Source organism: Acinonyx jubatus, chromosome B4 (genome assembly GCF_027475565.1).
Source record: "Acinonyx jubatus isolate Ajub_Pintada_27869175 chromosome B4, VMU_Ajub_asm_v1.0, whole genome shotgun sequence".
NCBI classification, from domain to species: Eukaryota; Metazoa; Chordata; class Mammalia; order Carnivora; family Felidae; genus Acinonyx; species Acinonyx jubatus.
The window spans coordinates 77,783,435-77,798,055 of NC_069387.1; the positions used below are offsets into that span (position 1 = coordinate 77,783,435).

At 40.9% G+C, this 14,621-nt stretch overlaps 1 protein-coding gene across 2 annotated transcripts in view; it reads left to right on the forward strand.

Annotated features, from left to right (window-relative positions):
- Window positions 1-14,592, forward strand: part of EIF4B (eukaryotic translation initiation factor 4B) — a 30,017-nt gene extending 15,425 nt beyond the window's left edge. The window contains exons 6-15 of one of the 2 annotated variants that reach the window (XM_015084613.3): window positions 646-780; window positions 3,986-4,123; window positions 4,225-4,398; window positions 7,345-7,573; window positions 8,767-8,879; window positions 10,099-10,312; window positions 10,937-10,992; window positions 11,571-11,676; window positions 11,961-12,033; window positions 12,428-14,592. In XM_015084613.3, the coding sequence (XP_014940099.2) occupies window positions 646-780; window positions 3,986-4,123; window positions 4,225-4,398; window positions 7,345-7,573; window positions 8,767-8,879; window positions 10,099-10,312; window positions 10,937-10,992; window positions 11,571-11,676; window positions 11,961-12,033; window positions 12,428-12,508 (1,319 nt within the window). In that variant the 3' untranslated portion in view covers window positions 12,509-14,592. The remainder of the gene's footprint in view (window positions 1-645; window positions 781-3,985; window positions 4,124-4,224; window positions 4,399-7,344; window positions 7,574-8,766; window positions 8,880-10,098; window positions 10,313-10,936; window positions 10,993-11,570; window positions 11,677-11,960; window positions 12,034-12,427) is intronic. The other variant, XM_015084614.3, reaches the window with a different exon arrangement.
- Window positions 14,593-14,621: the final 29 nt, after the last annotated feature.

Below are 14,621 nucleotides of genomic sequence, written 5' to 3' on the forward strand. Positions count from 1 at the left end.
GAAATCTGATAGAAATCTTCCTGTTTTGTTTTGGTCCTAGGATGACAAAGCAGAGGTGCCTGTTCCCAGAAAATTTTAATAGAGATGCAGAGCAGTAGGCCTGCCTGAATCTGGAGCACTAGTTGCCAGTTAAGGATGATTTTGCTCAAGGGGGCATTTGTCAATGTGTGAAGACCTCTAGAGTTGTCAGAACTGGGAAGTGCTACTGACTCCTAACGGGTAGAATCCAGGGATTGCCGCATAAGACACAGCAAAGAATTACCCACCCCAAAATGATGGAAAGACCCTGATTGATCTAGAGGAACGTTAAATATGTAATAAATAGATTAGGTGTGCCTAGCAGCACAAGAGGGGCCTCATTCATATGTATTTCAGAGGTTCCTGGTCTGTACACAGAATGAGACCTATAGGCATTAAACTTCATGGTTAATTAAATAAACCATGAGGTTTAATACTTACCATGAGGAAGTGAATCACTCAGTTAAGTTGAAGAGTGCGCTTTACGATGATGGGGCATCAAAGTTGGGACAACTTTGTGATGATATGAGGAAGAAATACAGTATGTTGGGGGAAGGCTCTGTGCATGTGACAAATAATCAGGCAAAAGTTTTTGTGGGCTAACTTGTTTTTATTTTATCTCTATAGACCGGGATGATCGTTCTTTTGGCCGAGATAGAAATCGGGATTCTGACAAAACAGATACAGACTGGAGGGCACGTCCTGCCACAGACAGCTTCGATGACTACCCGCCTAGGAGAGGCGATGATAGCTTTGGAGACAGTAAGTTCATTTTTATCGAGTGAGTTTCTTCTGTGTTCTGAGAACTGTTTTGTAATGGGACAGATATGTCAATGTAAACGATCGCATTAGCAGAAAGGGAGTAGGAGATACAGAAAAAAATTTTATGATCTTCAAAAGAATTGATAGATGCAGAAAAAATTTGATAAATTTATAATTAAAAAAAAATACAGAATTTTGGGGTGCGTGGGTGACTCAGTGGGTTGAGCGTCTGACTTCAGCTCAGCTCATGATCTCACAGTTCGTGAGTTCGAGCCCCATGTCAGGCTCTGTGCTGACAGCTTGGAGCCTGCTTCAGATTCCCTGTGTGTGTGAGACTGAGACACACACACACACACACACACACACACACACTGCCCTTCCCCCGCTCACACTCAGTCTCCCTCAAAAATATACTAACATTAAAAAAATTTTTTTTTAAACCTTGCCAAAGATTAGGTGGGAGATTTCACTCTCTTTAGGAAATAGTTGTTTATAAAGAAACCCAACAGATCTTACAAAGTAAGGAACTATAAAAAAGTTCGGCAAGATTGCTGGGGTAAGAACATTACACAAAAATTGGTTGCATGACTAGCAGCCAGCAGTCAAAATGGAATTTTTAAGACACCTTTCAAAATAACAGAAAATTCGTTCTCTTCAAAGATACTAAATGTTTACCCTGTACCTGATAGTGTTGAAAGCTCAGGATATAGCAGTGAACAAAACAGACGAGGGGTGCCTGTGGGTGGTTCAGTCTGTTAAGCATCCAGCTCTTAATCTTTGCTACAGGCATGATCTCACGGTTCATGAGTTTGAGCCCCACATCAGGCTCTGCACAGACGGCAAAGAGACTGCTTTGGATTCTGTCTCTCCTTCTCTCTGCCCCTCACTTGTTTGTGCTCTCTCTTTCAAAATAAATAAATAGACTTAAAATTCTATCCTCATTGGACATTGCTTATACTAGGGGAGAGAAACTGTGTGCAAATAAATAATTCAAAGAAAGAAAATAGAGAATGTCATGGGGTAAGAGTTGGGGTGAATTACAACGTTTACACAAAGTACCTAAATCTAACAAAAAATATGCAAACCTTTATGGAGAAAGTGAGGCAACTTTATTGAAATATGTGAGGAAAGAATACTAATTCGATGAAGAAATGACGAGATAGCAGTTTTTCCATATAATAAAATATATGTGTAATGATAGGGATAAAGTTTAAAACCTATAATGTTGAGTGGGGGATATAAACATTTGAACAACACTATCATATAGTAGTGTTCATGCATAAATTATAAAAATGTGTGCAAGGTAACATAACCACCTTCGTGACTGGGTGAAGGTAGAAGGAATCCTTTGGCTATATTTGTGACATACTACTTTGAATCTAGTTTATATCTGACTCTTCTATCAAGTCTTTGTGACCAGACAAAGCCTTGGGGAGAACTACCTGAGGTATTGCACGTCAACATTTATGCAAGAGGTTCTTTTGTTAACAGAAAGAAATGGCTCTTGAGAGAAAAAGCAGTCAGACCAAGGGTCCTGTTTTGAATCCAGGGACATGACTATTTCCTCACTTGAAACCTTGAGTTTGGAACAAGCAAGATGGATAACAAGAATGAATGTGCTGTTGTTATCCAAAACTGCCAAGTTGTTAGAGATTCCTATTCCAAGCTTTGGGCCCATAAAAGACACAGGGAAAGGTATAGTTGTACTAAATATTATTGTAAAATCTTAGCAAACATTTGTATATTTCTCGGCCAGGTGTTTCAGTGAGTACAAGCTTATTATCATTTTAATATTACCTAAATAAAATCACGTATACAGTTCATATGTCTCTCTAGAAATCAAATACATATTTCAGAATAAACACGTGGCTGATTTTTTGTGTTTTGAATTCTTCAGATTCTCTCCCGTGTGTAATTGTTTTACCAACATTAGCATGTCCTTTAACTTACCAATTTAAACTACCAGGGAATGTGGACAAAATGATGTTGTTTCCAAAATTAAATCATGGTTTAAAAGGAAGAAGTCATAAAAATAAAATCCTTGTTTGACCTGTGTGCATGAATTATTAAACTCAAAATGTTTTTAAGTTTGTTTGTTGTAATTGTTTCGTTCATCTCTGGAAGATGAAGTTTTCATATAAACGTTGGGGTTCCCGGGTTTCTTAGAAAATTGGAAGATCTAGCAAGTTAGCCAAAGCTAAATAGCTGCTACCTCCTTTTATAAATGCCTCACACCATTGTAGTTTGCCGCCTGAGCTCTGCAACATTCTTAGATACAAATTTCTGGAATTTAGGCACCTCTGATACTGATATTCATGCATGTGTATAAAATACAGTTTTCAAGTGTCATAGTAAATACATCTCTTAACTCCGTTTTTAGTGGTTGCTTTTTATAGATGCCCCCTGACTTAACCCATAGCTTGTGCACTCGACAATTTTTTAATATTATACACAACATTCCTGTGAATCTCCTTGTACATGTCTTTATTAAATGTCCTGTTATTTTCTCAGGATAAATTCCTTGAAGTTGAATTGTTGCCCCAGAGGGTACAAGTGATTTTAAAGTTTTTAATGCATAGTTCTGAATCCAGTTTCAGAGTGGTTGTGCTGTTTTAGACTCCTCAGCAGTGTGGGAATTCACTTACTCCCCCAAACTTGGCCAACACCAGACGTAGCTCTTACTTACATCTTCACCATTTTGGTGGTAGAAAATGTTCTGTTAATTTTAGTTTCTGTTACTTAAGTAATAGCCAATCACTGTCCTGTGTCACATATAGTTTTCTCTTTTTGTTTGCCTTCCCAGACTTAGGGCTTGTGTATTTTCCCATGCGAAAGTTTTTAAGTGTTCTTTGATTGGTTCTTTGGAACCAATCAAAACTATAGATTTCAATTATATTTCCTACTATATTTGTCTTTAATGCTGAAAATTCATTATGGGCTGTAGAGATTTTATTCTTCCTTAACTCCCTCATAAATTGTTGACTTAGCATTTATTGAATCAAAAATTTTTAAATCAAATAACCAATAAAAGTTATTTCAGTACACGTTTCCACTTTGCATTTAAAGTGATTTGTTTTTATAAAAACAGACCTAGCAGTGGCTGTGAACTCATGAAACCAAGTTGACCTTGTGGTCTTTCATGCTTCTTCCTATTAATGGTGTCAAAGAAAAGGGAATGACGTTGCTTTGTCTGTTTTCTCTCCAGAGTATCGAGATCGTTATGATTCAGACCGATACCGTGATGGGTATCGGGATGGATATCGGGATGGCCCACGCCGAGATATGGATCGATACGGGGGCCGGGATCGCTATGATGACCGAGGCAGCAGAGACTATGATAGAGGTCATTAAAAAACAACTGCATTAAATTTCTTTCTTTCAAGAACGTCTTGCTTGCCTTTATTTCCTCTGGTGTGATGATCATAATTTGGGATATATTTACAGGTTATGATTCCAGGATAGGCAGTGGCAGAAGAGCATTTGGTAGCGGGTACCGTAGGGATGACGACTACAGAGGAGGCGGGGACCGCTATGAAGACAGATACGACAGACGAGATGATCGGTCATGGAGTTCCAGAGATGATTACTCTCGGGATGATTATAGGCGTGATGATAGAGGTAATCATTTTCTTTTATTTACTTAATAGGGAAGACCACTGGAGAAACTGATTGAAAAATTATCAGTTCTGTCTCAGACCCCTGAAGTGGGTTTTGAAACAGGATAGAATTTACACGTTGTAAGAGATAAAGCAGAGCCTAGTAGAAAGAGCATTGGACGAGGATGACAGAATGGAGATAAAGCAAAGGCTAATTCTTTTTAGTTGCCTTAGCATATAGATTTTTCAGTTAAAATTTATTGAATATACAAAGGAGAAAAGGAAAACATTTGCCATGCAATCTCCTAGCCAGTGATTGGGGTTAAAAACCAAGTGTTGGTGATTTCAGTGCCATTATGCCACAGTAATTGACACTCAATTAATGGTAAGATGTAAGTGCACCTATTCTAAAATTATGCCCCTAATGTTAATAACACTTAAGTAAAAACATACTGTGTTACAAATCTGACATCTCACAACGTATTAATAAATGGCCAGCATCTGTGTTCTGACTTCATTGATATCAAAAAAAAACTGGTCTAGAATTTCTCCAATTATTTTTAGACAGCTTGTCTACTACTCTTTTTAACATCCCCGTGTTAGCCCTGACTTTGTGCCAAGTGCTTTTATTAAAAACATTGCTATTAACCATTTCCTCTATTTCCATTCATGAAACCTAGAAATAACAACTAACATTTATTGAGCATTTACTCTGCACCAACGGTGAGCGGAGTACACTTACAGGTAGTATATGATCTTAAGCATTCTATCTAGTATAGGTACAATTATCATCTCCACTTCACTAGTGAGAAAAGTGGAGGCTTGATATGCGCTTTGAATCTCAACTCCTGAGCTTTTTCCTCTCATGCCATTGTTGCCTCCCTCACTAACTGCACACCTGATCTTTTTTTCTGGTGATCTTGTCTACAGCTCCCTCTAAGATCTGCCCCCTTATCTCCAGAGTAGCTGCCACTGGCTTTGTTCATACTTCACTGCTGTGCTCACATTACTAGCAAATTTCCCTGCCTTGTTCCATTCTTTACACTGGCCCAAATTGTCTTTCTGGAACAAGAGCTAATTAGATTATTCTTTCATGGCTTTTTAATTTTTATAGCACAAGTTGGGGAGGGGCAGAGAGTGGCTGGGACAGAGGATCTGAGGTGGGCTCTGCAGCAACGGCAGGGAGCCCAATGCGGGGCTCAAACTCAGAAACTGCGAGCTCATGACCTGAGCCAAAATCAGATGCTTAACTGACTGAGCCACTCAGGCCCCCCATTAGATTCTTTTAAAAGCCTTCCTAGTCTCTCCATGACCTGAAAGGTAGCCTTTCTTCTGTTCCTCTGACATACAAGGGTCTTTAGTGCTGTCTCCCATCCCTTGGACATCTACCATTAAGCTGCTCGCTCAGTTTTCTAGACTTTCAGGAGTCACCACTTGGAAGCCTTCACAGGTTTCCCCAAACATAGCCCCAGTCTAAGAACTTCCATATGGATAAATCTGTTTTGTCCAGTTTAGCATACTGTATTCTTTTTTTTTTTTTTGATTCTCTGCTGAATTGCGCTCCTTGCAGGCAGGAACTAAATACTACCCCCAACTGTCATATTCGTGGCCTTAGAATGATGTCTAAAATATAGGTGCTCAGATTATATGTTGAGTTGGTAAAATAAATGGAAATTATCAGACGGAGAAGAAAAGGATGTTATTGTGTACTATAGTGAAAGGAGCATAAAGTTGCTTTGATTTTATCCTTTGATCCACAAAGTACTAACTGTAGGGCTTAAATGAGTTAACTCTTTCTGACCCCCAGTATTACCCTATAAAAGGGAAGTTAATGAGCCCTTCACAAAGTTATACATATTAAAACTGTATCAGTTAGAGGTACCTGGCTGGCTTAGAGGGTATGACTGGACCTTGGGGTCATGAGTTCAGGCCCCATGTTGGGTACAGAGATTACTTAAAGATCAGATCTTTTTGAAAAACTGTATCTTGGAAGTTTATATAAATTGGCAGTTAAAAACCCGTCTAGAAAATTTAAATCTTGGGGTGCGTGGGTGACTCAGGTAAGCCTCTGACTCTTGGTCTCAGGGCCATGAGTTTAAGCCCTACATTGGGCTCTGCTCTGAGCATGAAGCCTGCTTAAAAGGAAAAAAAATTAACATTGCCAAATGATACCCTTTTTTTGTAGATACATACATATGTTCTGTAGTGAGAGTATAAAGACCTTCATGGGGATGATAAAACCCGAATTCAGTGTAATGGTTGTGAGAAGACCGAACACAGTTAGGCGTGTCATCAGAGGAATGCTACTCAGGAACCTTCAGTGGGTATTGTAGTGTTTTATTACTGAAGCCAGGTGGCTGACACATAGGCCTTATACCTTCTTTATCTTTGGTATGTTGGAAATACTTAAGATAAATACTAATTTTGAGAAATAGGATTTCCTTGAAACGTTCTGACAACTTGGATCCAAAACGAAATCAAATTCCTTTAGACTTTGTAATCAGCTATTCAGTGTTCTATACTGTACTCTGTGAATCACTATAAGTTTATACTACACAGAGAGACAAGAGTATAGGCAGTAGAGTCTTACTGTTACAAGCTCTTAATGAAGTAATCCATCATCCAGACCACATTTTTGACCAAGATACTCTTCCATCCAATAGTTTATCATAGACAGTTCTTCCCAGGTAATCCGTAATCGTGATGACTTACCATTTAAATTTTTGCCCTTTTTTAGTCTTTCCCTCAGTCTGGCACTGCATCATCAGCACTGTAGTGGAAAGACTGATTGGACTTGGTTATTTAAGCCACGCATTTTCTAATGATCTCCCTTCCCTGCTGGACTGGTTAGGCCACTACTCTGAATCCCATAGAGCGTTTTAGAAGACCTGCATCTGGGAATCTGGCTTTCAGCCATCAGCTTCTGGTGATTTTGAAGAACTATTACTTAGAGTTTTATTTAACTTAGGTCCCCCCCAAAGACCCAAACTGAATCTAAAGCCTCGGAGTACTCCTAAGGAAGATGATTCCTCTGCTAGCACCTCCCAGTCCAGTCGAGCAGCCTCTATCTTTGGAGGGGCGAAGCCCGTTGACACAGCTGCTAGAGAGCGAGAAGTAGAGGAGCGGCTACAGAAGGAGCAGGAGAAACTGCAGCGCCAGCTGGATGAGCCCAAGCTAGAGCGACGGCCTCGGGAGCGGTGAGCTTCCCCTCGACTGTGGGCTTCCTGTCCACAAGTCTAGTGGCTCCGGGGGGGAGGGGGGGGGGATGCATCCCTAGGGCACACTTGGGAAATTTTGACCTTGTTGGTTGTCACTAGCATTTAGTGGACGTGGGCTGGGACTGCTAGGCATGCTGGAGCATATGGGACACTTTTCATCCAGTGAAGAGTTGCCTGTTGCTCACAATTTGTAAAAGGGCTTAACCGGGCTTAAACTGTGACAAATATAAATTGGTGGTAATTGGTGCTAATTTAATATAGGAGTTGTCAAATTATGGCCTGCTCCTTTTTTTATAAATAAAATTGATCAGGGGCGCCCTGGTGGCTCAGTCGGTTAAGCATCTGACTCTCTGTTTCAGATCAGGTCATGATCTCACAGTTCATGAGTTTGGGCCCCCATGTCGGGCCTCTGTGCTGACAGCCCAGAGCCTGCTTGGGATTCTCTGTTTCCCTCTCTCTCTGCCTCTCCCCCACTCACATTCTCTCTCTCTCTCTCTCCCTCCTCCTCCTCCTCCCTCCCCCCAAATAAACATTTATTAAAAAATAAATAAAAATAAAGTTTATTTGACCCACTAAGGAAAATTGCCAAACCTTGCTTTAGTATATGAAGTAAAGCCCCACCTTGGTGAGGCAAGTGGTTGAACCTCTTTCCAAGTTACTGGGGATAAAGTAGAGAGAAAATGTTTTTGCCTATATTAGACATAAGTTGTAAGTTATTTTCCATTTATTTTTACTTGTGTGTATGTTACTTACTTTATCCAAGGGTGTTTCAGGATCGTAAAGGAGTCGTTGCTTAAAATGTTTATTATTGAAAGGTGGCACTGGATCTAATAGGGTAGAAACGTTCTGAAAAATGGCCTAGTTTTGAATGACTTGTTGAATTGTGTTACCAGTAAGGGAGGAGGGCTGGAGATTATGTAGGAGAATGTTCTTAACCCTAGTTGGTGCTTGCTGAAGTACTTAGAGCCAAAGTATCTTCATGTCTGCAGCTTTCAGATGGTTTGAGAGACAAGCTCTCAGATGGTTTGAGAGACAAGGGTGCACACGCACCCACAAGTAAAGCAAGCATGATAAAATACCAATAAGTGATGGTTCTTGAAGGGGCAGCATGGGTCCATAATGGCCTTCATTTAGCTGGACATTTGTTTTGTTTTTTTAATCTCTTTATACAGACACCCAAGCTGGCGAAGTGAAGAAACTCAGGAACGGGAACGGTCCAGAACAGGAAGTGAGTCATCACAGACTGGGACCTCAGCCACATCTGGCAGAAGTAAGTCAGACCAGGGTGGGTATCATGTTATCGCCCTTTTCCATAAAGTAGCCATAACCAAACTATGCAGAGCCTTTGGGGTGTTAAATTCAGTCATGGACATTTTATTTGGGTTAGCATAGATTGATTGGAGTGTCACATCTCATGGTTTGAAAAATCTGAGAAATAGGTGCCAGAAGCGACGTAGGTGACCTGTTTAATAAGCTTCCACTAAAGAGTATACTTGACTGCTGGATTTTCTCTTCCTTTTGCGGACATTCCAGAGTTTTCCTTTACTTAGAGCAGTCACAGTCCTACAGCTCTCTCTGAGCTGCTCCCAGGGCCAGCCTTTTTGGATGTCCGGTGCGACTGGAGCAGTGTCTCAAGCAATGATCTTCTGCTCTTCATCCATCCTTCCTTCCTGCCTTGAATTTATTGATTCGTCACACATATGTTTAGTGTTTTGGAAACAGCAGTTCAATTATAACACCTCCCTTACCTTATTACTGTGAGGCAGTGTTTTTTTGTTTTCTCCTCTCACCTCCAAACTGATTTGTGCTTGAGCACTTCAAAGTATGGCTCAAGGATGAATTTCCAAATCACCTCAGCCAATTGTTGCAGAAGTTTTCTGTCAAACATTCATACTGGAGTAGCCTTTTAGTGACAGGACAATAATGCCTCTCTTTGTAGCGAGGTGGGAGTATGATGGTTGGGTTGATTATATACCTCCTGAGGAGATTGCACTTAATGTAGGAAGAATCTAACAAAATAAACTTTTAGTTTTGAGGAGATATTTAGTGCCTTTAAGAAAAAAAAAAACATAATGTAGGTTTTGTTTTTCATAAATGTATATCCCATTTTGTTCTATGTATGTGGATTTGAGGCTGCATCAGGGTCCTCTTCACACATGTATGTGTATCCTTCTCCAAGTACAAACATTTTAACACAAAATGTAGCAAGGCTATAATCCCGAAGTAAAGAGTACTAGTTCCTAGGAAAGGAGGTGGCTGTCCTTGAGAAGCTGTTGTATTTCCTATTTTTCTTGCATCCGTAAAACATTTTCTCAGAGTAACATTTGGTAACCACTAGTTCGGGGATAACTTATCTGTTGGGAGTCAGATGGGGTCTATATTTAAGAATAATGATGAAAAACAGTAAACTTGGGTGTGGACCATTTTCTATCCTGTCTGATTGTAATAGATGATTGTATAATAATTTCTCTCAATAATTTAACCTTCCTACTCTGACTTAACAGATGCACGAAGGAGAGAGAGTGAGAAGTCTCTAGAAAATGAAACACTCAATAAGGAGGAAGACTGTCACTCTCCAACTTCTAAGCCTCCCAAACCTGAACAACCTCTAAAGGTAATGCCAGCCCCTCCACCAAAGGAGAATGCTTGGGTGAAGCGAAGTTCTAACCCTCCTGCTCGATCTCAGAGCTCAGACACAGAGCAGCAGTCCCCTACAAGGTGAGTCCGCTTAGAAGCACAGCAGCTGCTTAGCTGTAGAATCTTAAACATTGTGGTATCATGGTAGAAAGTGCCCTGGATGGGGTATCTGGGCAGCCCAGTCAGTTGAGCCACTGACACTTGGATTCAGCTCAGGGATTTTAAAAAATTATAAAGAAAAAGAAAGTGCCTTACATAGCAGCTTTTAAGTTATGCTCTTTGCTCTCAATTCAAATTCAGTGGTGTGCTGGAGCTGGCTCATTAAAGCTAATTGTTCAGCTTTCTAGAGTTTTGATAACTGGTTGGCATCACTTTGGCTGCTTGAAACCTGCAACCTGGTCATCAGAACCTGCTGCAACCACATTTGGCAGCGTGGCTTTGGGGGTCGATTCACTTCCCTAAGTCTTAGGATCCTCATGTGTAAAATAGAGAATTGTATTCACCTTGTGTGATCGTGATGATTCTACAGGACATGGTACTTAGTGAGTGTTCATATAATTGCTTTCATTGTTGTCTTTTCTATACTTTAATGTTCCACAGCGTTAAGTCTGTATTTTTGGTTCTCTGTAAAGCTTACTACTTTATAAGTTTCTTACCGGTTCTTTCCCTAAGACTGATAAACTTGATTACATGTTTTCCTTCCAGTGGTGGGGGGAAAGTAGTTCCGGCTCAACCATCTGAGGAAGGACCAGCAAGGAAAGGTAAGACCAAAAGGAAGTTGGTTTTTCACATAGATAAGAGGCCTAAATAAAAAGCCTATAAAGATAAAGGAGTCCCTAAATAATTGAACTTAAGTGTAATTTTGCACCTGTTTTTGTATTAAAGGTTCTTAGATTATCTGCCTTTTCTTGCCAGTAGAGGGCCAGTTCTTGCCACATTTCCAAAGTGGTCTCTTTGGAAAAAGCATGGAGTCCTGCCCTTTCCTGGTAGAACATTTCTTTGAAAGGGGAAAAAAAGAATCGGAAGGAAATTAACATGCTCAGTCCAGATTAGAAATGTCACCATCTGCAAGGCCAAGGTCACTACAACAATGTCATAGTCCTTATTTCCAGTTTGCTCTTCATGATGGCGTAACCCTAAAGTGGAATTTTTTAGTGGGTCTTATTTGGGGGCGAAAGGAATGTGGAAAGAAGGGTTTAGGAGAGAAATCTGGGTTGGGGTGAAGTTGAGCTTCCCTCAGTGCACATGGGCACACTTTTCTGCAGCTGAAAGGAAACTTAGGGACAGTACTTAATATTTTACTTGCCTTCAATTTATTTTTGCATCTTCACACAAACAGATGAAAACAAAGTAGATGGGGTGAGTGTCCCGAAAGGCCAAAGTGGGAACTCCAGCCGTGGTCCAGGAGACGGAGGGAACAAAGACCACTGGAAGGAGTCAGATAGGTATGCGTGTTCTCTCTTGCCATTTGTAATCTTTCATCTGATGCTGGATACATGTGTCCCTGTAGTTAAGAAGTTCTTGGTTCTCCAAGTGTTGCCATATCTCCTATGGTAAACAAAGGAAAGTCAACCAGTGTGGACAGTTAACAGTTCCAAGGATCTGGAAGCAAAATGTCCAGATAGCAAGCACTGTTGGCTGGAGGGGCCCGTTCAGTGCCTCCCACCTGCTTGTGGGTGTTGAGAGAGTCCTCTCCTAAAGACATGGTTTTACACTTACATCTCTGCAGGAAAGATGGCAAAAAGGATCAAGACTCCCGATCTGCACCTGAGCCAAAGAAACCTGAAGAAAATCCAGCTTCCGTAAGTGTTAGATGCTAATAGATTTCTCTCAGCTCACGTTTGCCATTGAACTCCTTTATGCTTGGGGCTGGAATCCGAGTGGTTGGAAATTGTCAATCAGGCATCGTTGCTTGTTTGAAATTGTAAAAGAAACTTAGTATTTTCCAGTTTTCTGCCTTGCAGTCTCACTACTCTTACTCCCTCTCCAAGATAAAAGGAGGTGGAGGTCTCCTGTAAGAACACCTGTGCCTCTGGCCTAGCCTCCCTAGCTACTCCTGGCCAGCGTAAAATGCTAATGAACAAGGAGGTGGGCCTGACCTGGCCCCTCCCTTTTGCCCAAGTATCATTGTCCTGTTTCTTGGGTTTTGATGTGCGAGTTCAAGGCTTTGGTGATTTTCTCACTCGTCTATTCCAGAAGTTCAGTTCTGCAAGCAAGTATGCTGCTCTCTCCGTTGATGGCGAAGATGAGAACGAGGGAGAAGATTACACCGAATAGACCTCTGCATCCTGTGCTTTCTCCTAGTCTCTCCACCCTGGAACATTCAAGAGCAAATCAAACCTCTATCCAGACAATAAAACTCACCATCTCCTGGAGACCTTTCTTAACTTTTTTTTAAAAAAACAAAAAACAAAAAAACAAAATGAAATGAAATTCTTTTGCATGCTGCTGCAGCCTTTAAAGTATTGAACTAACTGGAGAATCGCCAGTGTAGCCAGAGAGAAAGAGACGGACAGCTTTTAATGGAAAAGTTGTGCATTTTTACGACACATGCAGTTGCCTGTGTGATTAGTGCCTGGGGGCCTCCATTTAGCAAAATGGCAGTGACGGTGATGCAGTGTCTGGATCTGGTTGGGCAGTAGGACAGGTTTAAGGAAGAGTGAGAGTTCTATCTTTTCATTCTTAATATCCTATTGTGGCACATATGAATTCTCAAACATTACCTGAATAAATTTTCCATCCTCGGAAAGGTAGGCTTAGTCTCTCAAGTTGTTTTTTAGTCTCCAGGAGGCTGCCAGCCCCTCTTAATTCTGAGTTACTGGGGCCAGCCTAGGGGGAATTCCTTCATTTTTACCCCCCAGGGGGGTAGTGGAGAGTGAGTCTATAGGCCACAAAAGAATAAGGACTGCTCAGTGACCAAAATAAGTGGGAAAAGTTGTGGTTTGAAAAGAAGCTGCGGGGAGGTGATGGATTATTTTGCACCAGTAATAAGGGGAAATGGTATGACCTCCAGTAAACACCAAGTGGTTACTTCCTGGAGCAGGAAGCACTTATGGGTCATGGGAATTCCCAAGTCTTGTATGTCCTGGTTTTGCCCTTCCTTAAACGCCATCCTTCCTGAAAGTTCACATCCATCTACATTCTGCTGAAATCTTGAAGCTTTAAAAATGTAGACTCTCGTCCTGGGCTTCTGATCTTAATGCTACTTTTTGCTGTCACCTCCCAGAAAGCAGCTTCTATTTAAATCACATACCTGATCTAGGCATTCTAGACCCGCCCCAGGGAGCAGAAGCTAATGAGGAATCACTGCTTTTCTCAAGCAAATCTTGGCTCCTTCATGTCTTTTGACTCTCACTCCTTCCCTCCTCCATTCCTGCTCCTACTTCTTTGACTCCTTTTACACCTCAGAAGATTATAGAATTAACGGTCTTAGGTGGTGAGTGAGGGTGGATAAATAGGGTCAAATTGTGAGCCGTTCTTATGACCTTGATTGGGGCTTTTTTTGTTTTTACAAGTTTCCTTCTCTCCATTGAAATCCCACACCAATGTTTGGATTGATAATGTGGCCTCAACCAATGTGTGGTTTTTTTGGTGGGTTTGTGTTTCTTTGTTGTTTTGTTTTTGTTTTTTTAGCTTCCCTTGAGAGAATAAATGATAATGGAGAGAACTGTGTGACAAGGTCCTGGTTTCTCTTGCAACACAATAGCTTAACTTGCCTGCTTTTATGTGCACCTTTGTACCGTCGGCCCGGTAGGCGGCATCCTTCGGGGTGATCTCAGTCTCGTTCACAAGCCCTTCACCCATCGGTCCTAGATTAGACCCTGTCTGGCCACGCAGACCTGTTGGTTTAGGAGTGCTGCAGCAGTGGGCATAATGAATGAATCGTTTAGCCAGTGGACATAAAGAGGCTTACCAAGTGAAGTAACTAAATAATTGGCTTGGATTGGCCAGTAGCCGGGAAGTGGCTTTTAGAGATACCCAAGGCTGAAAGGGGTTTGTTTTTTGGCTTTGTTTGGTTGGGGTTTTTTTGTTTTTTGTTTTTTTTGGTTGAAAAAAACAAACCATTTGCTGTAGATGATGAAAAGGTAGGGTTTGCCCTCTACAGGTCTACTTCCAAATAGTTGTCTCCAAAACTTTTTTTTCTTCCCATTCCCCTCTCCTGCCCCCGTTATAACAGAAACGGGTTATGTCCCGCTCCTTAATACGTGTAAAATTTGTACAAAATATCTTCTATGAAAATGATTTGTAATCTGTAGACTTAATACCTGGGAGATGTCTTGAGATGTAAAATCCCATCCTTTGGGTTGTGGGGGTTTTTTTTTGTTTTGTTTTCTCCAAATAAATCTGATCTTTAAAGTTCACTTCAATGCTGAAATTCTTTGACCATATA